Source organism: Sphaeramia orbicularis, chromosome 13 (genome assembly GCF_902148855.1).
Source record: "Sphaeramia orbicularis chromosome 13, fSphaOr1.1, whole genome shotgun sequence".
Taxonomy (NCBI): domain Eukaryota; kingdom Metazoa; phylum Chordata; class Actinopteri; order Kurtiformes; family Apogonidae; genus Sphaeramia; species Sphaeramia orbicularis.
Window position 1 is genome coordinate 21,461,770 of NC_043969.1, and position 27,087 is coordinate 21,488,856.

General features: G+C 38.5%; 1 protein-coding gene across 1 annotated transcript in view; it reads right to left on the reverse strand.

The window, feature by feature from the left end:
- The window catches only part of pde2a (phosphodiesterase 2A), a 182,084-nt gene extending 155,304 nt beyond the window's left edge, over positions 1-26,780 (reverse strand). Inside the window, exon 1 of the mRNA XM_030151865.1 lies at positions 26,445-26,780. Coding sequence (XP_030007725.1) covers positions 26,445-26,503 — 59 coding nt within the window. The 5' untranslated portion in view covers positions 26,504-26,780. The remainder of the gene's footprint in view (positions 1-26,444) is intronic.
- Positions 26,781-27,087: the final 307 nt, after the last annotated feature.

Here is a 27,087-nt window from a genome sequence, read left to right on the forward strand (position 1 = left end):
GGACCTGCGATGTGACTATTGCGCACACGTATATTGCGATGACGATGCTCAAACGATATATTGTGCGGCTCTAAACAGACATACATGGTGGGCAGTAATTATAGAATTTTTGACTAAAACAATCAAGCTACGCAGATTTAACGACCACGACTAAAGCAGTTTCATCACATCTGATTAAGAAACTGAAATTAGGAGAAAAAAATCCAGAAGGAGGTGAAGAAAGAGAAACTCAAAGACAGAGGTCCCAGAGTGAAACAGATGGAAACCGAAGAGAGGTACATGTGAGGATAAGTGGATGAGAAAATTGAAAGCAAAGGGGAAGAGGACAGAGGCAGAAACATGAGAGTGGAAGTGGATGCAGACAGCCTTGACTCTGGAATAACCCTTTCATGCATGAAATATGAAAAAAGGTATCTAGATTTTTTTTTAGATTGATTTTATTACTCAAAATTAGGCTACAGTTGAAATGCATTTTGAATTTTCTTTTAAAATATGGTTTTATTCAGAAGATATTTAGCCTCCTGAGACCCAGGAAAGTACAGGTTTTGGCTTTTTTTCTTTAAATAATTGCCCATTTTGGAAACATCATGATGCAACATCTTTTTAGATACTTTTTTTTTTTAATTATGGAATGTCCTTTGCCATAGACAGTTGTTTTGTTTTGTTTTGTTTTTTTTAACTAAGCTGTGAAACTCTTGTCCACAAATATGGACAAAAAACCCAAGCTGGGTCTTAGGAGGTTAACTTTATGAGATCACAGCACAGTCAAAATTCTAAAACTAAGATGATACTTCTTTCATTGTATTGTATAGGGTGTACAGAAATTGATCCCATGTGGTTTGGAGAATATTGCCTTAATAACCCTTTGAAAAGTGAGCTTAAACTATGTGTTCACAAATGTGGACATCATGCATGAAAGGGTTAAAAACACACACATTAAAGCAGTCATTACTTGTTATTCCACATATCCATCTGTCTCCTTCTTTATCAATGTCACTTTTCTTATAAGACTGTTGTTTATTGTCCTCTTTCTTTCCCAAATTCCCCAGAGCATAAATACAAGCAAGGGAAACATAAAAGCTGTGATAATCATTTAACAGAATCAAAACAGAAATAATTGCAAAATGCTGGATCAGAGTGAATGAAACAGGAGTAAAGCCATTTGTGGGTTTCTGCAACAGGATTAATATGACTGTAATAGTTATGGTTTGAAGCATAAGTTTCAGTTGTGTTCATTCTAAGCAAATTAATGAAAATTACAGTGACTTGCTGTTTAATTTACAGGCTAATGGTTTTGGTGTTGCAGTAAATTTTATTTGATAAACATGTCAGCTCTAATTTTTTTGCACTCTGTCACAGACCAGATGCTGTGTTTAGACAAGAATTCAACTGATTATGTTCATGTTTGGCCTGTCTCCTGCTGATTTAACCATCTGCATACACAGGAGTGTGAAGTTGGAGATGTACAGAGCAGAGCATCTCCTCAATAATAAAACCAACAGCTGGAGCAAAGCATGGTGTGCTGCTCCTAGAACTTCAGTGCATTTAGTGCATCTGCTCTTACAGTAGGAAGCATCAAAACCACTGCAGCTAAATTTACCCTTTTACACACTCAGATCACAACAGCAGGACAATCAACTGGGTGATAGAAAATAAGAGGTGAACAGACATATGTTAGCCTCCCAGGCCGCCATGGCAAAACACACTGTCCACAAGGATGAAAGAGACAAAAAGTCAAGAAGAAAGAGATTCAGTCAGGGATAAAGACTAATGAAGATGCAATCAGAGAGGCAGAAGGTTAGATATTACACAAAGGCAGGTTGAAGCGAGGCAGAGGCTGAGATGGAAAAAAAAAAAGAAGATGAAAGTAAGCGTGACACCTCTTAGACATCAATCCACTCCACCGCGAGGAAGCATCTCAAAAAGACGTGCAATGGGCCCTTCAGAGATTTGAAGTATTCCCACTCTCCTGGGAAAAGCAGAAACCATCAAAGAAACAAAACGTTCTCCTTAGTGACTTTGATTTTAAGGAGGCAGGACCTGGAGACATGACCAAAACTGACTTAAATGTTCACCTGCAATCTCCATGTTGATGAAAACACTCACATGTGCACAGCAGCACACATCTGGAGACAACTGTCCAGCAGTAATACACATACAACATTTAGCACATGCTGAAAATAACAAAATGAACTGCATACTTTGGCCAACTACTGCATACTTCTTCAATAAAACTGCAGCTAGTTTTATGCATTCATGTGGAGTGGTGTGTACATTTATATTCAGAGTATGTTTCTGCACAGATGCATAAACACATGCATGTACACACAATGCATACAGCCCTGGTAGATACCCTCCTGGCTGCAAAAATTGTTCATTTTTGCTTGAATTGACATGAAAGAGAAATTTGTTAAAAGTAAAGGATAAGGAGACAGTCAGAGAGATGGAGGACGAGAGTAAGAGCCTGTGGGCGGTTATGACTGTATGTATGTGTATGTGTGTGTGTGCGTGCGTGCGTGCGTGCGTGCGTGTGTTTGTGCATGTGTGGAGACCAGAGGCATGATGGGACTGGTGTGAGAGGTGATGAGTAGGGGTCACTGATGACATAGAGAGGAAAATGAAGAGAGACATACTGACAGATACAGAATAAAAATTATTATCTCAGACATATTTACCCACTTATGCACAAACAGAAATAGACAGACGTACCAACCCAGCTGCAGAACTAAATGTTGCCAATGGACATTTCTGCAAGTCACAGACACATCATCTGAATGTATTTAGTCACTGAAGGGTCTACAAGTTGGTTTTTCAGTTGTTTTTTTCTTTCTTCAGGAGGCAGGAGGTGGCTGGGAAGGATACAGGTCTTTGCCACCAGAGGCTAGAGTTCATATCCTGACTGATAATTTTAGATCGAAGTAGGGCTGGGATGATCTTATAATCTTAGATCGTGATCAATCTTAATTTGCCATATGATGTACTTTTTGGAAGCAGTTGTATAAATTGTTTAATAGAAAATAAAAAGCAGCACTGTCAAAACTTTCCTACTCAGTTAACATTTGTTTTCTCAGTGTATTTACAGTGTTTTTCCGAGACTGTTACGAATAGCCATTGCATGATCCTATAGGTTTGTAGTATTAAAGTTGTTAGCATAGGTTGCTAAGCTAATAGATTTATCTGAGTCACTTTATGGAGATACTTCAGCGTCTTTACAAAGTGTTCAGTTTCAGTCATTAACTTGCAGAACTTGTGTAACATCTTGCTGCTGCTCTTGCTCTTGCTGAAGAAATAATGAATTACCCAAAGTCCTTTAGCTGCAGCTACAGCTTCTGAAATCTGACATACAGTGTTTGATTGTATGGAACCTTGTATTTAAGTAATTGCTGGCAGTTATTACAGAGTAAAGATAAATACTGTCAAAATATTGTCATAATATTGGTCCAAAATTGTGCATATATGCAATTTCTATCCAGTAACTACAATAAAAAGCCATCACACACAACCAAAGTGAAACCAGACAAAAACTAATGTCTCTACATTTTCAATACACCCTGAGCTGTTAATAAACAAACATATATAGAGTATATGTTCATATGAAAAATGGGAAATTTATTAATACATATCCATGATTTGTAGATAGGAAAAAATGTGGATGTTTTATTGTGTTGAATTTATTGTACATACTCTGACATAAAATGAGAAAACACACACAGAGGAACTTCACTATTTGTCTTAATGACACAGCAACAAAATGACAATAAACTAATTATGAATTTAGGATTCATGCCACTAACACATGAGTAACAACTGTGTGTGAATATTTACTGGTGTCTGCCTCTCGCTGTTATCATTTAGTGGGTTTCACAGAAGAAAATTGTCGATGGGGTGGCTCCTTAGCATGTAATTAGCATATCACAGAGCTGCTGCTTTAACACACAATCAGACTGGGAAAAAGTACTGTCTGAATGCAAATGAATTCCTCCCTTTCTGATCAGACTATGCATTTTTGCAAGACCTTCAGACTATTAACTATTTCACTATATGTGTAAATGTCTGCACACCTTTATTCATGCACTGATGTCTTCTAATGCATTTGTGTAATATGCGGCTGATGGGAGACAGTATTCCTTTTGCAAAATGCCTTGATATGTCTGAGAACAGTTTATGGTTTCTATGCCTCTGTGTTATATGCTTGAATAATTTATACACTCACATGTAAATTTAGCATTTTCATTGCAATCTGCGTTTGATATTTTCTGCCTTCCTCATCAAATGTTTCATTGTTATGAAGAATAATACAGGTCTAATCTAATCTCATTGTATTCAGTCATCTTTTAAAAGCAAGTACTTTGTGTTTTATTCCTGTTACTATGCGTTTCCTAAACCTAGGCTGAAATGTAGGGAGCCTTTTCTGCTGGTTAGTGAATGTGTCTTGATTGATACGACTCTACTGTTCACTTTAAAAGCCTTTAGCGCCAGCACTTAACATTTCTGTCCATGTGCATGTGGACAGTGTTGGACAAATGACTAAACTCAAGAGCACTTTGTGATATTGTGGTATACACAAATGGTGTGGAGTTTACATAGTGTCTGTTCTGTGTTTCTACAACCACTAGCTTTCTCAGCCTTGTCTCTAAGACAGCACATACTCTGCTATTACCGGCAGAAAGATGCAGGACAGATGCATCTGTGAAGAATTAAAACCTGATACAGTATATCTGTACTACTAGCCGACCTGCTGAGTTTTTTTTTATCTCTCAAAGACAGAGACCATATGTAACAAAAATGTTCAATGACTTTTTGACTACTAATCCCAGCCATATGTTTTAGAAAGTCAGGTTAAGTGCAGTTTCTCAGCTTTTCAGTGGTACTACATACAATAGGTCTCATGTGGACTTTCAGACACTCTACTGGGAATCTGTTTAGGCCCTGACACTGCAGGATTAATTCAACATAATTTCTTCATTTGAGTCAATAAATGGCTGTAACTTGCTGGGGAAATGTTAGATGTATACAACAATTCATATGGAAGTCTAAAACTGTATGGTAAAACAAACTACCTACAAAAAACACATTTAAAACGTACCATATTTTCTGCAGTATTTTTTTCTAATAAGTTCATTCATTCTCAGACAAAGCAAATGTAAACTTGTGAGTTGAAATGAACCATATGAAACTAAGGTTCTCCTGAATCAAATTGATACTACAGAAACACTAAGTAATATAGTAAAGATCAGGTACTGTCTGAGGATTAGTTCTGCTGTTATCTGCTCTGTTATGGATAACTCTGCAACTTGTAAAGGACTTTGTGAGGCTAAAAAATTACAACACATTCTAAGTAATTGCTATTACTCAAAAAAAAGATTAATTACAGCTCACTAGGGCTGTGCAATTAATCGAAATTCGATTACGATTTCGATTATTACACGCAACAATTACAAAAATTATGTAATCAAGAAAAAACGATTATTAATTTTGAGTTGTTTTAATTCACGCGCACGCAAGCTACCATGAGCTGCTCTGCCCCGCCCCCCTCTAAGCTACTGCTGCCTGCTAGCCGGCAGGTCCACCCCGAGAGGAAAGTTGGACCTAGCGACCTGGAAAAACGGCAAGAGAATCACAGCAGAAGTGCTTGGTAAACAAAAAAGGCAAGTCAAATTCAATTGTATGGAATCACTTTGGGTTTGATGAAGAAGACGAAGAGCAAAAACACATCACGTGCAAAAAGTGTTTCGTAGTTGTGTCCGCACCGACCGGTAACACAACAAACCTTTAAACCATCTAAAGTTTAACCACCGCCACCTTTATCATAATCTTATGAAAAACTAAAACACATAAAAACAACTCCGTTTACAACTTCGCCCGCAATGCAATCTTCAGTCTCCGAGTCTCTTTACGCTGCAACTCCCATATTAACCTAACCCGAACCCGTACAACCCTAACGTGCGTATTCTACATGGCTGATGTATACAGAAGGCCTTAACTGAAACCTCACGGCACGCCACTGAATTTATTGTTTCATACTACATTGAACATACTTGAATTTATAATTTGCACTTTACGTGAGTTTTTTTTTTTTTTTATTGCTACAGTTCTATGGCAAGTCTATAGCAGTTTAATTACAGTGCACTATTTATTTACAAAAGGAAACATACTTGAATTCACAGTACACTTATTTGCATTCAAAGATTTTTTTGTTTCGTACAAAAGTGAACATACTTTGTTTTAGTGGTTAAAAGCTTTATTTATGTTTAAAGAGTATATTTTACATTGTCTTGCAAGAAAAAAATAAACAACTTTAAGGTTAACAAATAATCGTTTTTAATAATCGTGATTTCAATTATTGCTAAAATAATCGTGATTTTTTTTTTTCCTATAATCGAGCAGCCCTACAGCTCACTACACTTGACAAACTATGCATAAAACATGACTATTATCTTTGTCTGTTGAAGATGACGATATGATTGGGTTTGGCTGGTTTAAACCATCACATTGATGAGCGACAGTCAAGAAAATAATCACAAGAAAAATATGGCTGCTGTTCCACAGTACAGGTTTGATGCTATTTTACACGTTATATTCAGCCTGGCCATGAGAACAAGCTCTCGACCTGCTGGTTTCCCATTTGAGCAGTTGTCAACTGGAATCATCTGGTATCCCAGGCAAAAATGACATTTTATTTCACTGAAAATAAAAAATAGAATATAAAATAAAATAAAATCCAGCCACATTGTAAGATCTGAGCATTTTGTCTGGTGAAAAAAACATTTAAAACGTATATACAGTACAATTATGTTAAAAACTGCAAGAATTAGCTGAATTTCTAAATGCTAAATGCACTCAGGGAAATAACTTCATCTTCTTTGCATCAGCTTTGTGACACAACAGCACAGTGGTCCAAATTGGACTGTATTGGGTCTTTCAAGGCAATTCTCATTTTCGCTAATGAAAACAAAATTACAAACATTATATTCAACCACCCCAAATCTTACTGAACTGTATAACAATAATACATTTTATTTATAAGCGCTTTTCAGGACACCTACGGACACTGTACAGCAGAGGATAAAACAGACAATGCATAAAATACAGAGACGTTAACAAATAGATAAAAGAGTAATTACAATACATAGAAATGAAAATGTAAAATGGAGAATAAAACTTATGGTGGGTAAGCTATTCTGAAAAGATGAGTTTTGAGTCTGGTTTTGAATATGAGGAGAGAGTAACTGTTACGAATGGATGGTGGGAGGGAGTTCCAGATCTGTTCTGTTCAGCAGTTTTGAAAGTAAAAATAGACTTTTACAAGCCTGGTTTTACTTTCTTAGCAAACTCATTTTCAGTGGTTTTCAGCTGGAGTAGGGTGCAGCGCCCCCTCCAACTTAGAGATGAGTTGCTGTTCCCAGAGGTTGAATTTAAAGGGTACGGATTCTAAGCTCTCCCGAAGAGACAGGGTGAGAAGCCGGGTCATCCATGAGGAGCTCAGAGTGGAACCACTGCTCCTCCACATCAGGTGGATCTGAGGAGTGTCTGACAATGAGGAAACCCTTCGGCAGACCCTGGACCCACTGGATGGACTCACGTCTCTCAGCTGAAGGAAGTGGCCAAAGGGACAGAGGTCTGGACATCACCACTGACCCAGACAGGTGAGAGGTAATGGATGAGTGCATTTGGCAATATCTTATCTGATGTGCCAGTTATTGTGAGGCAAGTCTGACTGTGCTTAGTATTTTTTTAGAGCAGGGGTGTCAAACATACAGCCCATGGGCCAAAATCAGCCATGCAAAGGGTTCAATCTGGCCCAAGGGATGAATTTGCAAAGTGCAAAAATTACACAGACATTAACAGTCAAGGATGTCATTGAGTCTTGATAAGTTGTTTTCATCATAAAGTTAAATGCTATATTTTTAAATTCCAGATGCCTGTTACTAAATGTTTTGTGCTTTTGTAGATCCACTGTGATCTGTGTGTTGCAATGCAGACATAAAATGAGAAGTTGAGGCATAATATTGTAAAAATTGCACTTTTTGTTTTCTTAAGAAATTTCAGGTTGTCCATGGATGTTCATGTTATTTACATTTTTGTGAATGGATTTTGTAAATGTAAACATTTATTACTGTTAAAGCTATATTGTATGATGTGGCATTTTTACATGTTTCTTTTGTAATCTTAAAATGCTCCAAATAAGCATGCATCAAACTAAAATGTAATAGAAATCCACCAGGTTTTGAAACTCAAAAATGTTTAATTCTCATATATTTCAGATAAAAGTCTGACCAGTCATTTTATTAGGTCCAAATAAAATAATTAGCCGAGCCTGGCTGAGCCTCATGTCAGTCATCCATTACCATCGTCCCGCATCTGATACCAGTAACTCTGAATCTGACGTTTCACTTGCGTTGCTCCTCCTGTCACTGACCGCAGTCCTCTGTCTAGGATGTGAATGGATGGGACTCAAATGCACGGTGTGGAAGGGAAAAAACAGATTTATTAACAGAAACAACAACTAAGGGGAACAAACAGAACAACCTGATTGCAGCAGTCAGAGTCCAGTCAATGAAGGATGGAGATGAAGTCTGGGAGTCGGGCATACTTGACTCCACAGATACCTCCACCCAAAGCTCAGCTTTTACAACCACAGGACTCTGCATACACGTACATGGTGTCACACAATGTAGGATGATGTAGGATGATAAATGCGTGGACTATGAAACCTCAAATGTCCACGGAAAATTTGTGGAGTCCAAAATATTGGTCCTATCAACTTGCCATTTTCACCAATCTCTTCCTTGACCAAAAATACATAAGTATGCCAAACTGCAGCAGTCAACTCTTTCTGGATTTTGTGTGATGCCCGAGACACACAGAGTCCACTTCACACTTATAGTACAGGACTTTAGTGGTCTGGTCCCTTTGAGGTCAAACTAGACTGAATAGCCCTAGAGCTAAAATAAGTTTCAGAGTCAAACATGTAGACATTTTTACAAGTCTGACAATTCCACACACTAAATCACTTGACAACCAGACACTCAGCTGTTTGTTTGGCAGACAGTCACATCCTCCGGAAAAAGACACAAAGGGAAAAAAAAAAATCTCCAGAAATATTGTGCTCGCAGGCTGGTCTCACACTTGTCACAATCACAGTCACAAACAATCAACATGCTGATTCATGCGTGCAGGCCTGGAAAATGACACACCAAAAGAGGAAAACACAAAGACTTAGCTTGATAATACCTCTGTATGTAGGATAACCTGTGCCACAATCTGCTGCCAAGCAACACAGAAAACACTGTGATGAAACACCTGCCCCTCATCTATCAACTCGTCTCTGCAACCTCTTCCTCTCACCTGTCACCTTTTGTGGTAAGCGAGATTTCAAAGGTCAAGAGATGGAGGTTTGGGACTTAGAGGTGGAAATTGTTTGTGAAATCTGGATGAAAAGAAGTGGAGTGATGAGGACAGTGGATTATTAATAACAAAGAAGAAAACTAATCCAGCTACATGACAGAGCCGAGCAACTTATTTCAATGGCAATGCACCATATATATCCATCCATCCATCCATTCATTCATCCACTCATCTATCCATCCTCTTCCAGTTTTCTAGGTTTACTTATTTAGTTCCAAGTCAAATGTGAGCTGTCACAAGCATATCATTAAAATACAGATAACCATTATAATAAATCATTCATTCTCTCATGTTTAAAGGAATATTAAAAACTAAAACGTGTTTTTCTTGAACTGTAAACAGAATCATACAACTCAAATGTAATACAATTATCAATGGTGGTGATGTTGCAGACAAAAATATATTAATATGTAAAAATGTGCATCTTGTAGGTGAAAACAACTCAACAACCATCAGAACAGTTGTAAAGTTACACTGCAAAGGTTGATTTTAGGTTTGGTATGAAACTAGATAATTCTTTATGGTTTTAAACTTTCCTTCATGGTCAGAGCATTTCAGAAATCTACAGATAAAAACACACAATTAATCTTAATAAAAAACTTTTTCAACATCAGAGAATGGAAAGTTAAAATATAAAATTAGGAAAACAACAAAACATTAAAACATTTTGTGTTTTATTTGACAATGCAAACCCTACGAACAAAAAACAATATGATGCAAGAGTGACAATTATTTTGATATATATTATATTGGAAAAATCAGAGTTGCTGATCTCCAGGAAAAAATTCTAAAGGAAGGATAAAGGAAAAGGATAAAGGAAAAATTATATTACAATATGACATAAACTAAATCAGGAGGACAATTGTCATTGTTTTATCGTCTAGCCCTACCTCAAAGTGTATGACATACTGCAAATCCACTATTATAATCACTCACAACAATGTCTCTGCATGAGTGGATTGTCTCTGCTTTTTTAATGTCACAAAGAGAATTAAGTGTGAGGAATTAACTGCTGTGTTATAAAATTGTAGCTGGTAGTTAATAGTGGTGTCCTTTCAATGCATTTAGTGGCGAACAATATGAAATAATTTGCAGCCTATTGTTTTAGCTTTGCTACGCAATGGCAGTACATAAAAAAATCTATACCTCCTGGGAAATTACAGCCCATTCACCCAGCAGCACCATGTGATACTGGTAAAGACAGACATTAAATGAGTTCAGATCACCTCTCCACTGTTGCTCATCTACTGGAGGCTGCAGACGTGCTGGACTGCTGCACTAATCCTACTTTTACATCGAAGCATTGAGATCTTTTTAGGTTTTATGCGAAATGTAAAATACTAGATTTTTGGCTCATTATGAATTATGAGTTAAAAACACTGTCACTGGCTTTATGGAAGACACAGGTTAGATAATGGAAAATAGTACTGTGTTGAAAACTGACTATTAAGCCTCAAAAGAGTCAATATATTGTACAGCTCTGATACACAGTGAAAACAGACATAGAAGGTACACAGTCAATATTCTGTTCATGTGACCATAATCATCATTGTGTTTCCATTGGAAATCAGTGTAAATATACTTATTTGAGTCAAAGTCCTACATAATGGTTTGCAGACAACAAAAAGCAAATGCAATCAACTAGTTTTCTGAAATTATTACAGAGGAAAATGTATGTTTGGACTTACTACATGTAGCAGAATATGTGTTTGTTTATGTTTGCATTATGTATGTGTGTTTTGATATGTGTGTGTTTGTGCATCTGCTGTTGAACAAGTGTCTTCATTCAGGACTACAAGCATCACAAACCCCATAATGTTCCAAATGCGACATTTACTGCCTGTCAGTGGCTTTATCTTTGTGTGAGTCAATCAATAGAATGGATCAATAAGAAAAAGCCCTGCAGTCAGGGCAACAGGAACAAAACCAAAGGAACACATTCTGGTACTCTAGTGTAGAGACTGAGCTCCACAATGCAGACGGTAACAGCTGCTGTAGCATCAATATAACATTGGTCAACACGTAATTAAATCTAGTTGCAAAACAATAAAATGAGTAACAGGAAAGGCAATGTGTTCACAAAATAGAAAGTGTTGCAGCTATTGTAAGAAGTAAGAGTCAGAAACATAGTTGTCTGATGATAACAGTGATGAATTTCAGTAATATCAGCACAGAGCGCATTAAAAAAAGATAATGAAAACCCCCCACAGCCAAAAAAATAATGATAAACAACATGGAATTAAATCAGTTCAGCTGGACAGAGTTATAGGTGCAAGGCTGACCACAAAACAATTTAGCCCTTTGGACAAAAATAACCCAACCTTGTACTGCTCTTTTTTCTTTTTTTCTTTTTCTTTTTTTTTTAACAGGAACTGGAAGGCACATGTGTGAGATATAAGCTCGCCTTGCCACATTGTGAGAGCTCTGTGAAAGGATTTTTTTTTTTGTCTGTGAATTTGAGGTTCATAAATATTTTACTTGAGTCATCATCTGTCGTTTTAATCTCCCGGCGGCTGTTTCAAATAGTCACTTTTATTTCACATGCTGTGCTCCACTGGAGGATTTATTCTTACAACTAAATTTGTAAGTGCAAAAAATTGATAAGAGACTAAGCACTGGGTAATTCTCACATGCAGGAACACTATGTCTGTGTTCACACTGGCAGCATCATGTCTCTGTCCAAAACAAAAAACCACAGTTTATGTTTGTGTTCATACTGTATACATTTTACTGAGTTCATTTTCTTTTCCCAGTGCAATTCTGAGTGAATTCAGACACTTTGCATAATATCATCTACATGGGCTGTGTCTCCCTGGACTTTGCAGCGACTGGTTTATAAGCAGATGTGAGTCTGATAACAAGCTCCTTTTTAACTTTTTTTTTGTAATTCTTCTTCTGTTTATTGCAATGGTAGCCTTGTGTAACTTCCTATAATTGGTCCAAAAGTCTGAACCATTCACTTAGTTTTTGCACTGTAAATGAACCCATGTTCTGCCCAGAAACCAGCTATTTAGAGGCCAAAAATGCATTGTTAATGATTTATTGCTAGATGATTAGAGGGGTTATGTTTCTGTTATGTTCTTACAGATATTTGTTTGTCTGTCTGTTAAGAGTATAGGGTGACTAGATGTCCTGCTTTGTGTGGGACAGTCCCGTATTTTTATTATTTTTCACACGTCCCGCAAATTGAGATGGTGTCCCGCACTATTATTAACTGTCAGGCTACAGTTTTGAAATGCATGTTTTATAATGTGGCATTTGTCAGTGTCCTGTGTTGACAGAGCAGGGAGAGTGAGTGTTGTCATCAGGGTGCAGGGGGCGGGGCGGACTGTGTGATTGTGTCAATCGAACTGCGACAGGGAATACCGCAGGTTAAGGGCGCAATCACCAAAAACAAACTACCAATATATAAAACAGCAAAACATGGAGGAAAGGGAGGAAACAGCGAGCTGTTTTATTGCAAAGAAAAGGAAATGCAGCTCTAATAAAGACTGGGAGACTGTCTGTGGCTGAAATCTGTGGCTTTGGTGCACCATAGTAACACAGTGCATAGTTTTGTTAGTTATAAGTTTGCATTCCTTCCAGACCAGTTTTGATCAGTCACATGTAGTTCAGTATATGGTTTCTACTAGAGCAAATGACACTTTAATGTTGTGGTGTGTGGACTGGAGTTGTGCAGAGGCTGTGTTGTTTCTATCTGTTGTTGGAGAAAATACACGCAAGCCACACCCCTTTAAAGCATTTTAAAGTCCTAAGGTTATGTATGAAAGATCAATAGTAGCATTGACTGAATGTTGTGTTTGACTGTACACTGTCAAGTATGTTTATAAGAGGAACTGTAAAATAGCATGAGAGCTTCCCGCCTGTATGTTTTCTTATGTGAGCAAATTCGGGGAAGATGTATTTAAATAAAATATAGAAAGTTTTCATTTTCATTGTTGTTAGTGTACTACTGAATCAACTAGACGTCAAAGCACAGTAATGTTATAAGCTAAGGGGCAAAATGTATTATATAATGTATTTATTTTTCTCCTTAAGTTACCTTAGACTATTTCCATGCATTGGTGTCTCACATTGTCCCACACAAACAGTCTTTGTCCCTCATCTGGGGAGTTCGGATCTGGTCATCCTTGTTAAGAGAGTAGCGTCCACAAATTTGAACAAATTGTCCTGATTTTCTTTTGTATGTGTTAGATGATTATATTTCAGCTTTTCTAGCTCAAAGGTCACAGTCAGGAAAACAATTCATATTTATTAATTTATGCAGAGCAAAAATGTTTAAATCACATCAAAACATCTGATTTGATTCTAATCTATCACATATATGTATTACAGTGACGGACCGTGCATTTCACACCTAAGTCTTCAGTAGTCCTCCGTCTGAATCAATCCACCCCTCAATAACTATTTTATGATTCTAAAAACCATCTTATTATGCAGAAATGTAATATAAAGAGCTGTTGCATCGCAGATAGATAACTCGTGTTGCCACAAAAAATGCCTTTACTGAATAAACAAACTCGGGGTGCACACGTCTCCTTCTACTGCAGCTACAGCTGCGACACACATAAAGCCTCAGTCACAAATACCGTTACCAACGACCGCAGTACGAAACCCCTTTTGGCACTAACGAATGCCTTATGAACTACGTAAGAACAACGCACGACGTTCGTGGATAAGGAGGTCTTTTCCAGGATCCACATGTTCCTGCGGTGGCCGCAAGTACAACACCTTAGGGTGTTATTAGGGGTCCCATCCGACATTCACATAAACGAACGCACAGACAGGTGGACGTAAGGTGCAGTGCAGCAGTACTACTACTACATCTGTGGCATTCTTAGAGGGGTCGAATACAAACTGTCGAGACGGAGTGAATGACTGGTCTCAAACGCACGGTGCAGAACATATAAAGAATAAAGCTGTTCATTAACAGAAAAATAAACTTGAAACAAATCTGCAGAGATAATGCACAGTCCACCGGGACGAGGATCAGGCTGATGGATGTGCGTGTTGGACGGTTAGTGTTTTTAACGTTCACTTCTCTCTGTTATTCTTGTGTATCTTTGTTTTATTCTTATACCCTCTACTTCAAATTTCTTCATCTGATGTCTTATTATAACTCCTAATTTCTAACAGTACAGGTCCGTTTTTGCGCAGTAATGTGTGATTTCAGCACCACGGACAGCGCACAATCCCAAACACAGAAAACGCACATTCACAAAAGGCTTAATGTAAAAATAAGTTAACGTAGTTTAATGTCCGAAAAGAGCATCAATAATCACCCAAGTATGCGTGGACATCTGTAATGCTGGGATAGGCTCTGCCCCTGCGACCGTCTGGAGGATAAAGCGGTTCAGAAAACAAATGAATGAATGAAATGATGAATGAACAGTACTCTAAGATTAAACTATGTTAAGTTTTTTTATGCAGAGGTGAAAGTGGACATGAGTACAGATGTTCACACGAACTTTGGTGCTGATTGATCACTGTTATGGGGCATTAAACTACATTAAGTTGTCTTTATTAAGCACTTTAGAATGTCCCTCTTCTTCCGCTGCTGTTGGACTGAAACAGCGCAAGATCTTCAAACCATCTACTAGCGAGCGCCGTGAGTTTCACAGTTGTAAGAAACTACTGCTCCCTCCACGAATGTCTACGAACTCCAGAACTCATACGAACCGGGAGATTCGTACGAACCCATTGTTCGTACAAAGCTTTGTGACTGAGGCTTAAAGAAACATCAATATTAACCTCATTAACTTGCAATATTATTTAGGAAAACAGCAACATTCTACTCACCAAAAATTCTGATTTGTACACAAAATCCATCCTCCTTTCTTTCCTCAAAAAGAGTTCAACTACTCTGTTGTACAGATTATCCGTGTGGGTACCAGGGGTACCGGTTGTAGTTAGTGGAGTGACAGACAAATCCTTTTCCTGGTTGTGACCGGCTAGCTAGCTTCGGAATTGTCTGACCTTTCTTAACGACATCCAGCTTTTCTTGAAAAGTCCATCTTGAAAATGGCTTTGACAGTAAATCTGCATCCAAATCAATTTCTTCTCCTCCTTCAGCCATTGTGGGTTGACAAAACAGCTGATAAACCAACCCAACTATATTTCTGTTCATGCAGCTCGCTACAGATGCAGTTTGCTAGCTTTGGCTAGTACACTCTCTGACTATCCAATCACAGAGTGTGAATACACTGACGTCACCGACGCCTGCTAGAGGGCCTTAGTGTTGCCAACTCAAAATCTGATTGGTTGAAGCAACAGCGTCATCAACACTTTTATGTTTTACTGGAGACCCTGCAGAACTGCTTGTGAAGGCCTCCAGGCAGACTTCTGTGACTTTGACCCGCCTGGCAACAAATGATGGCTGAAATGTGATTGGTTAAATGTTTTAATATGAAAATCCATGTGTGGAAGCAGCACAACCAGGGGAAAAGCTATGAGAGGAAGCAGACAGACCAGTTGAAATTATTTAATAAGTATTCATGGACTAAATATAATTAACATCAGTATGTGATTCAGATATTTTTTTTAGGCCAGCAGAGAAGGCCTTGCAGGCCCAGACAGGCCACCACTGATGTATTATGTTGAGATGTAAAGAGACAAAACTTTCACCAAAAAGTCACTGTGGATAAATTTCTAAAAATTACTACAAGTCAAGATATTGTACACCGACTTCTTCACGGTTTTATTTAACTTAGGTATCTTTGGATCACTATCTTTAAAAATGTGAATTAAAATCTTGTGTGAATTGGCTGTTTTTTTGTTTTTTTTTAACCCACCACCACCACCCCTCTTCAGGAGACAACTTTATTTATTTATTGCTGCTTATGCTTAACAAGTGACTAGTAACAATTTCAAGTTTATACTCCTATTGTCCTACATTCCTTGCTAGTACACATGTACATAGAGGGAGGGGTTCATATAAACAAAAGTGCACAGGGATGAGACTTAACAAAGTGGCAGATTGACACACGACAGTGGGACAGAACAAACATAAGACAGTGGGACAAACCAGACATGAGACAAGACAGTGGGACAGAGCAGACATAAGACGGGACAGTGAGACAGGACAGACATCAGACAAGATAAATGGACAGACAAATTAAGTGGTCGCTCTTATAGATACTAATGTCGATCAGATGTATTGCATTGTTGTAAGTGTGGTGTGTGTGTGTGTGTATATTTATGTTGATGATGAGTGGGGGTGAGGTGTGGATGTTAAATGCTGAGATAGAAAAGTGGGTGTTGGGGGGGTTGAAGGGGCCAGGGGGTATGTGCTCTGTTCTGATGATATATGCAGTTTTCGGCTATGTTTGTTTTGAGAAAGTTATGAATGGGTTCCAGTTCTCAAAGGTTGAACTGGCTGTTTATTGTGTGCTGTTGTGAAAAATTCAGCCACATTTGAATCACAAGCTTGAAAGAACATGATGTCACATTTAGCATGTTGTTATGCAGAAGAAAACATGGAGGCTAGTATAAGTCAGTGCTAACGGTTGATGTGTAGTAGAAGTCAGTGAAGATACTGATGTGACAAATCTCTACATATATCCCTCTCTGCTTTCTATGCTACGTTAGCAACACTGTGGCTGTGATTGTTTCAACTTACACTGGTACATTGGTTACACTGGTTTAAAGACAGACAATCGCATGTAAGAGGCTTCCCGGACAAACAAATACACTTACATAAGCAACTTACTCAGACAAAAAGACATAGCTGTTTACAGTCATTGTCTTTGGCCCACAAAAACCAAGAGAAAGCATCAGCAGTCATCTTGAATCCCTTACTTTAAAAGCTAAAAACCAGGTTAGAAATCTAGGGGTAATAATGGACCAGACCTAAACTTTTACAGCCACATTAAATCAATAACATCATCAGCCTATTATCATGTCAAAAACATTGCTAGAATCAAAGGTTTAAACCAGACTTAGAGAGACTTATCCATGCATTTATCTCTAGCAGGTTAGACGACTGTAACGGCCTCCTCACTGGACTCTCTAAACCAGCTTTAAGAGAGCTGCAGTGCATCCAGAACACTGCTACTCGGGTCCTGACTATAACCAGGAAGTACCACCATATTAGTCCTGTGCTCAGGTCTGTGCACTGGCTTCCCGTGGCTCAGAGAATAGACTTTAAAACACCTCTGCTCTTCTATAAGTCTCTCCATAGTCTAGCACCAAAGTACATCTCTGACATATTGGTCCCATGTGAACCATCTGGGACCCTGAGAATCAGGACTAAACACGGTGAAGCTGTGTTTCAGTTCTATGCAGCTAAACTCTGAAACAGTCTTCATGATAACATGAGACAGGCCTCTACTGTGACAAAAACACATTTCACTTAAAACAATCCAGATGCAGAATCCAATTGACCAAATGCTGTTGTAGACAAAAACCAAAACCAAACAAAACAAAACAGAGTCAAACAGATTGCAGAGAAAACGGCTCTGTTCAACTGTGCATAGAACACCTGAAAATGTTCTGTCTGCACTTTTCTCTTTCACTTTACTTCAATTAATTATTATTTATGTTTTATTAATTATGTTTTAATTGTAATTGTGTGTATTTAACTTGTCTTTTCCATTTTTGTTAAGCAGTGAATTTCCCTGCGTATGAATTGTGCAACACAAATAAATTTGCCTTGCCTTGCCTTACACTCCAACTTCAATGACCTTCATAAGACATCCAGTGGATTCAGGCATCATTGTGTCACATCAGAACAACAAATCGTCACAGCAACATCACAAATGGTGGTTAGTGCCAACGCCGGATGTCAGACCTAATTGTAGGTTGTCACTTTGGCAGATTACGCTGCAAGCTGCTTTGAGGTCATTTACTCTGAAGGCCTTAAGTGATGGAGAGACACACAATCGTGTCCCACTGTCTTTGTAAGACAGTACATTCCTTAGCCCCTTACTCTAAACTTAGTCTCCTCCACTGAATCCCTGCCTGTTTAGTCAAAAAGTTGGTTTCTGTTGCCTCCATACAGAACAAATTTAAAGCAGAGAAAACTGTATACGCATGTTCATTACCAAGTTTTTTTGGTCGCAGGATGTAATGCAACATATTTTCATTTACAACTAAAAAATATGTAATTGTTTTATCAGTGATAAGATGTGCTTAGGATGTAGATAGATATACATCCCACTTTTATTTGTGATTAGTAGAGAAGTCACTATATGTTTTCTCATTCATGATTATTATTCTCTTTAACCCCAACTGGTCGAGGCAGACGACCATCCTCTAGAGCCAGGGTCTGCTCCAGGTTTGTGCCTGTTAAAAGAAAGTTTCTCCTCGCCAGTGTCACTAAGAGTTTGCACCGGGAGGATTCTGTGGGTGTCTGTAAATTGGCTTAAGAGTCTGATTTAAACCAGCTATAAATATAAGTGTCATGATATAACTGTTGTTATGATGTGGCACTATATAAATAAAATTTGATTGATTAATTGATATCGAAATACAAAGACTTCACTGACATCATCAACGCTCTCACTCCAGGATCTGTTCAGAGGTGGTTAGGATCTCTCTACGGCTTCAACATGACCAGACCTGCCCTGATTTTCACCTTTTTTTAATTACGAGCAACAACAGATGAAGTCTACTGAGCTGTTTCCACACAAAACTAGATGTTACTCTAGTACCACTTTCTTGACTGGTATAGTTATCTTTGAACTTGACAAACATATGTGGAAATGGTGGCACAAAGTGGATAAATATTTTTTTATTGAAATTAGATTCTTTGAGGAACACCAGAAGGAAGAGAACTCCCTATACAGGACACACCACCAATGACTTTTTATTTTGGAGTGGTTTGGCAGTGAAATGTATTTATTTTGTTTATCTATTTATTTATGTATTTATTTATTTGGGACAGTACATATTAATGAACATCTACAGCAGTTGCAGATGTAAATATGCCAGATTGTAGCAACAGTGCTAATTTCCATCTATACTCCCTGGGCAGGCGACAAGAAAGACAACTGACAAAACATCATAAAAACACACAAAACAACACAGTGAGGACAATCTACTGATGGTCACAGTCTTGGTTTTCCTTCATCCAATGTTTAAGTTGTGATTTGAAGGAGGTATATGATAAACTGTTCCAATATTTAGTCCCAGTGATTGAAAGTGTAGTCTGATGATCAGACAGTTATTTACAACTAAAAGTTAATTCCATAAAATCTTACAGAACTGCAATCTCATCTGCTAAAATAATGAACTGTAATTATACCCCCTCCCTCCCTCTTTTGGTTGTGCTCATCATGCTCACCTGTAATTTCCAAATCTTCTGTTTTAAAAGACTGATGGAGATCTAAACCAAAGATCCTATGTTCTAAAACCAGATCTGGATAGAATATGAATATGTCCTCCTACATTTAACAACATATACAAAGACATGCACGCAGACACACATCTACTGCCTCTCAATGATGTCTCAAACACACAGAGGGGCACTTGATACTGTTTTCTAATTAAACCAAAGCTCAGTGTCCCAAACACAGCTGCCACACCTCCCACCTTAATCTCCCATGGGAGCACACAAACACACATACAGGTTGCACCAGCTGACAAAAACACCTTCAAAAAGTCTCTCTCACACACACACACACACACACACACACACAGTTGGCCTCTGCTGGGCTACTGACAGAAAGACAACTGTAGCTGAACAAATACACACCGTCGTAAACATACGCACACTCACATGCATTAGTCTACATGCGCACACAGATACAAACACACACACAAAAACACCTGTCTGTGGCAACAATCCATAGAGATAAGAAGGCTGACAGGAGCTGCTGGAGCCAAAGCTGGGAACCATGGGAGCTGTCAGGCTCATTCCCCCATGACACCTCCAGGCTCGCACACAAACACACACACATACGATCACAACGTATTGACTTAATTCATATCCTTAGAACAACATTATCTCGTCCCTCCTCGAACTCAACACCGAACCCACAGTAGTACGTGAAACCCAGAGTTTAACCTGAATGTAATTCAATCTTGTCTTTAAAATAACTCACCCTAATAAGGCATGAGAAGCAGTCAACACAAGTGAGCAGCTGGCCAGGTTTTCTATTCCTGAACCCACAAAAGAAAACAACAGACACACATCAAAACTTACTTTCAGCAATATTTCTAACGTGGCACACAAAGGATCCACACAGAGGAAGAAAGAAGCACCAGGAAAAGGTACAGAAACTCATACAAGTTTAATGGTATTACATCAAAGGGTCAGAATAAAGGCAAAAGATGGGCCGAGCTCCCACTTTCATGACAAATACTGTAGATAATCATCAAGTTGAAGCAATTGTTTATAATGGCTACAGGAAATTACTAGTGATACTGATTAAGAATCAATAACAAGAACTTTTATCTACAACTAATGATATTGTCATCTTGTTTTACATTTAATTGCATAGATTAGAGTCTGCTTAGCATTAAACAGCTTGTTTTTGCTAAGTTAATGTATTCTCATCTTACCCTCTGGCTTGAATAAATATAATCAATCAATCAGTCAATTACTCTTTATTTGTATAGCTCCGTTTGTGCAGGTTAGCGCAGGTCAAAGTACTTTACCAATGACTGATAAGGTGATAATAAGACACAAGGAGTGTAAGCTGTATTAGAGTGAAAAACACACAGACTTAAGTACATGCCTTGTTACAGGAGTTTACTGTGTGTGGTGTTGGGTGAATCGATTTGGTGCAGTACTAAAGTGAGGTATGTGGATGTGTGTGATACGTTTTAGATCATTTACATTATTGACATGGTCCTCTGTAATTCACTGGACTATAAAAGAAATGCTGCTACCATTCTGATAATGGGTGTTTTACAACTTACTACAACATAAAAAAAAAAAACAGATGCTTCCCATTTTACAGCAAATTCTATCTACAGTCACAAATAAAAATTATAAGACCACCCTTGTTTTCTTCAATTTCTTGTTCATTTTAATGCCTGGTACAACTAAAGGTACATTTGTTTGGACAAATATAATGATAACAATAAAAATAGCTCATAAGAGTTTAATTTAAGAGCTGATATCTATCCATTTTCCATGTTTCCTTAATAATAACCAAAATCACTTAAGTTCTTACATCAGTATCTATAGCATTGTACTGCCAAAAACAGTGCTTTAAGACATTCCATGTTTTCTTTTCTGTCTTTTTCAGTCACATGACACACACAGGAGTCAGTGCTTGATTGCATAACCATCATTTTTGATGACTTTTGATGGTCTAATAATTTTTTCCATGACTATATCTATCTATCTATCTATGAAAAATAATAAAGGACGATACCAATTAAGCATCATTAAATCAGCCACATACTTTTGAATGTCTTTCATATTCTCCATCACAGTCCAAAAACACTTCCTAAATAAGGATTTCTGCATTTCCTGAAGGTGTGACAGTCAAAGTGTGTTTCTGCTTAGATGTGTTAAAAGGATGACATGCTGTTTTCACAGCCTGCATTCATACTTGTGTCATAACATTATTGACGGCTGCTTCCTGTTCCAGTGTCCCTGTAGGACACAACAGAAGCTAAATGTAATTTAGACATGACTCATTCTTTACTTACACCTGTGCTTTTCCTGCTGTGACAATGCAAATGGCATGGTTATGTTAAGAGCAGCTTTTCAGATGTTTGCATTATATTCAGTGCAGAGGCCTTTGTGTTGACTGACAGATAAACATCACTTTACTGGAGCACACATATTCAGGGGGGAGGCTCCTGTGTTGGCCCAGCTCTGCATCACAATATTGTATGTTTTTTCTTTCGTATGCATTACTCAGGATAGTGTTTTACTATGTATTTGTGCAACCTCAACAACCACATCAGCTGCAGAAATATTTATAACTGTAGTTTGTAACTTTATTTACATTTTACCTGTTACATTAGGTTTGAAATGTAAGATTTACCAGGATAATTACTATTAATACTACTACTACATAATACTTAGTATTCCAGGAAAATCAAGTTTTTCACTTGAGTTTGGCCTTTGCTTAAAGCTCTGGCAAACTTTACATTTCGTTATCGAAAAAAAAAGAAACTACAACTTAAGTTTAATCAAGACTGAGAACCAGATTCCCACATGTTTGATTAAAAGTGTTCAGTACTGTCCTAAGATAAAGCTTGATGATTAAATGTTGCCTCAGAGCTCACCAGGACATTTAACATCTCTAACTTCACACTCCTGACCTCTGACCTCTTTAATCACAGAGCCAGATCTTTTTTAATACAGTTACTCATCCCTTGCTTTGGTGATTCAGCGGTGACAGCTTTGTGTCAACCCAAACAAGGCCACAAATGATTACAGTCAATGTACAAAATAAATGGAAGTAATTTTAATGAATCTGATAAACAGCTTTGATAATAGTTGTCTGGTTAAAGTATTGTTACTGTGAGGATATTGTTCCTCAGATTAAGTGAATTTAATGTTTTAAAAAATCTACTGAAACGAAGGTCAAAAATAACAAACTGGTATTTAAAGTTTACATTGAAAAATTACCTTTTTTTATTTTTAGTCATGTAAAAATGTTGAGTCTCATCATTTACAGTTGCTATCTGGTCTGAGCTCAAATCAAACTAATACAACAATAAATAAACACAGTACTGACATAGAGTTGGAGTTTTTAGTAGGTTTTTAGTATCATTGGGCAAAACTGAGATTTCTGCATCAACTCCTTGCCTGTGTTTCTGGACTGTAAAAATTGTACTTTGACAGCCTTATTTAGTCTAATCATGGATATTTCCAGATGGGTAGGGTAGATAACTATGTGACTGACAGATGTAATTACTAATCGTTCACCAAATTCTGTCAGATACAACTTAGATGTGACTCTACTGCTCTGATCAATGTCTCACCAGAGGCTTATTGATTTGTATATTTAGTCTTCTGATTTCAATAAAGAGAAAAGAGCAGCAGAAGGAAGGGATGTACTGTATTTTCAGATTCTGGCGTTGTTGTCTGTTTGGGATGTTGCTTCAGTTTCAGCTAATATTAGCAAGTTGATGTTTAAAGTTAGGGAGGAAATTTCAAAATAGCAACACCCTGTGAACCAACACCATCAAAGATATTCCTGGCTGTTACTGAGAATATATTTCCTGCACAAGTTGGGTTTAGAGATTTTATATACAGAAAGTTTACAGAATGACAAATGAAGCTGCCTTCCTTGGATGTCAGTTTAATTGGTAAAGGATTTTCTTCATGTTCAACTTCAGCCTTGAATGAACATGACTGGGATTCAGATGCACTTAGGTCTGCATTTAGGTCTTGCGTTTCCCCTGTAGTTAGATTCCATGGTGTGTCTGTGTCTGGAATGAGCTACTGACTTGGAACAGGAGATCATGTCATTTCTTGGTGCATAGCTCACGGAGATGTTTTTTTGGACATGTCACAAAAAAGTGCACATCAAAACAAAAACACATAAAAGTAAAATTACTCAAAAAGTATGCAAATTGTGATTGGAATGTTACTTCCACCCCTGACCTACTTGCTGTTATATTAAATATACTACTCTTTCATGTGTTTACAAAATGGAAATAACACTTAAACTGCTTAAATTAGAAGATTATGTTCCTCAGAGAAGATTAGGTATAACATATGCTGCATTTCCTGCTGAATACTATATATATTAATCTGGAGTCCTGGGTGGTGATAGGCAATTAAAATGTAGAGCAGCAGTATATGTACTGTGCAAACACATGCAAAAGCATAAAAGCATGAAAACATAATAAACAATGGATTCCCTTTGCTCACTCTTTGCTTTCAGTTTATCTCTCTTCATTCTATGTCTTTTCTCCCTCTCTGAATATTTTAGTATTGATGAGCCCATTACTGATGATAACACAGTGCTACGTCAGCATCCTTTCACACACACGCGCACACACACACACACACACTCATCAGGAGTCAGGTTACAACTCTGCTGCTGCTGTGTACTTCTGCATTTCTCTGTGTGTGTGTGTGTGTGTGTGTGTGTGTGTGTGTGTGTGTGTGTGTGTGTGTGTGTGTGTGTGTGTGTGTGTGCAGTTCAGCAGGAGGATGGTGGATCTGACTTCCTGGCGTCAATCCAGTAAATTGCAATATTTTTCAGGCTGAAACCATTCGTGTGCACACCCGCTGCTACATGAATACGCAAACCCACAACACAGATTACAAGGGTGATGCCTGTTATCAGCTAAAATGATGCAAGATGATTAAAGCCGATAAACAAAGTGCACTGAATATGAACACACCATTAAAATATCCAACTGCTGTTAATAAACACCCACATTCACCATGACAGCATTACATCAAACACTACAAACTCCAGAGTGAAGCGAAGACAGATTTGTATGTATGCATATATTCTAAAACTGTAGATCTCAGCTAGTTTTTCTGATGATGAACAGCATCTTTGTGGCGTAATCCAATGATCCAACACTACAGAATGCTTATAAACCAGATATCAGCAGGAACACAACCACAGCCCAAAAGGATAACCGCAAACATGGAGTTTTCCACCACCTAAATAATTGTATTTTATATATTTGTGCAATCGCAAAAGGCTAAAAAGTTAAACGTGCAAAGGCATGATATCTGCCCTTGTGTATTTTGCAACAACATCACATGCCATGAGCTTTAGGGAAGCTAAATCAGAGTCAAACCGACTACAGCTTGAGGGAAGCAGGTGAGAGCAGCCAGTGAAACTAATTGTATGTCAGAGATCACTGACGTCCACCTGGCAGATTCATTATTGCTCCACAACTCTGGTCATTTTCTCTCAGACTCAGCAGCAAAATTGCCACATACACTGATCAGAAGTTTAGTGTGTTTGATTAAAACTGAAGTGAAGTGAATAAAATCTATTATTCTGTAATTATTTCCTTAGTGAATGAAAGCATGAGAGGGGTGTAAGGGGATAAGAGGATTTCTCAACGCTAAGATGTGTTTTGTGCAGAAGGGGTTTTAAAACTGATACCAGGAAGACACCATTCACAGCCGCACAATATGCACAAATGCAAAGCAGCTACAAGAGAGGAGTATGGAAATGATAGAATAACTGTGTCCTGAGGGAAACTCACCATATCTAGTGAAGTATACGTACACGCTGTTTGATCAGCCATGCGTTTTGATTGCACTTTCAACTTTATCTACTACAGATGCATCACTTCACAGCCACCATGTGTTTACATAGCAAACTTTAATTTCAGACAGCCGGGACCTGGTTTGGCTTCACAAGGGCTGTGCTTTATTAACTAACATTTAGCCAATTTAGAGTGTGTCCCTGACATTTCAGAGGTTGTTGTTTTCTTGTTCCAGGCAGGAGCTGCTGAGAAATGTCACCATATAATGTAATGAAGCCAACAATACAATTAAAGTCCTCAAGAATGAGCAAACAGAGGTGACACTTCTCTGACAAATCCAGAACACAAAACACATGCTATGCACTGGATAAATGCACAGCAGTCATTAATTAATAAAAAGCTTTGAGATTACGAATGAATTTTCAGAGTCAGATATGTTATAGTTAGTGATTTTAAAAGGTTAGTAGTTGGGTTTAGAAGCTTCTACAGCAGAGGAGCCTGTGCCAGATGAGTCTGTATTTTATAACAGTGATTTGCTAAGCCAAACCATTAAAAAACAGTTCAAGATAATGATTTTCATGGGGGGGAATTCAATTAGTGATGGCTATCACAACAAATGCATCTGCCCTATTGGGAGCACCCTGTTAGAGGAGGAACAGCTTATCAGAATATAATGTGGTGAAGATATAGAGGCTATAATAGGTGGATTTGAATGGGATGGTGTCCTCTGAGCTCTGACAGCCGTCTGCACAGTTCATCTGGGGTCTTCAGTGCTGCTGTCAGGGGGAATAATGACAGCGCACAGGTCACTCTCACATTACTACAGCCTCCTCAGAATTTGGCTCAGTGATAGGCGCCATGTGCCTCCTTCAGTCTGCACGCGACACAAGCAAACAAACAGAGACCCATCGAAACACACAACTATCATTCCATGCACTTACATCTCAGAGGACGGCGGTTGGCTACGGCAGAGGAGCGCGTGTCCGCATGCTTGTCCCATCGCGCATCCTGCCTCGCGCCTCCCCGGCTCACCCAAACAGCTGCAGTCAGGGGGACCTGGGAGGAGGAGGGAGGGGGGGGGGGAGGAAGAACAGGGGGCTGCCTGGAGGAGAGACGGTGGGTGCTCGGAAGGATGGATGGATAGATGGATGGATGGGTGTGTGTTCCGCTCGCTTCGTCCAGTCCGCCTCTCTCCGGTCTGCCCTCCGCTCTTGTCTCCTCTCGAGCTCTGATAGCGCGCGGGGATTGGTCGGGACCCGGTAAGTGATACTCGAGCGATGGTGAGGGAGAATATAACGGCTGAGCGGAGAGAAAGAGAGAAGGGGAGAGAGTGGGAGAGAGAGCTCAGCCGGTGTTTTCACGTTTAACGCCACATGTGCGCATCAGCAACCAAAGGCGCGTGGGTCAAACCGGAGCGCACGCACACACGTCACTCCTCCGGTGGTCACGCTGACTCTTGTCCTATCCTCTTCTGGTAAGAAAAGTTGTGGCGTTATTGTGAAAACCCAAGTTCCTCGGTGTATTTTCACACTTCACACGCTCCCTCTTACTACTGTACTCCTCTTTGTGAAGTTTCTTTCAGGT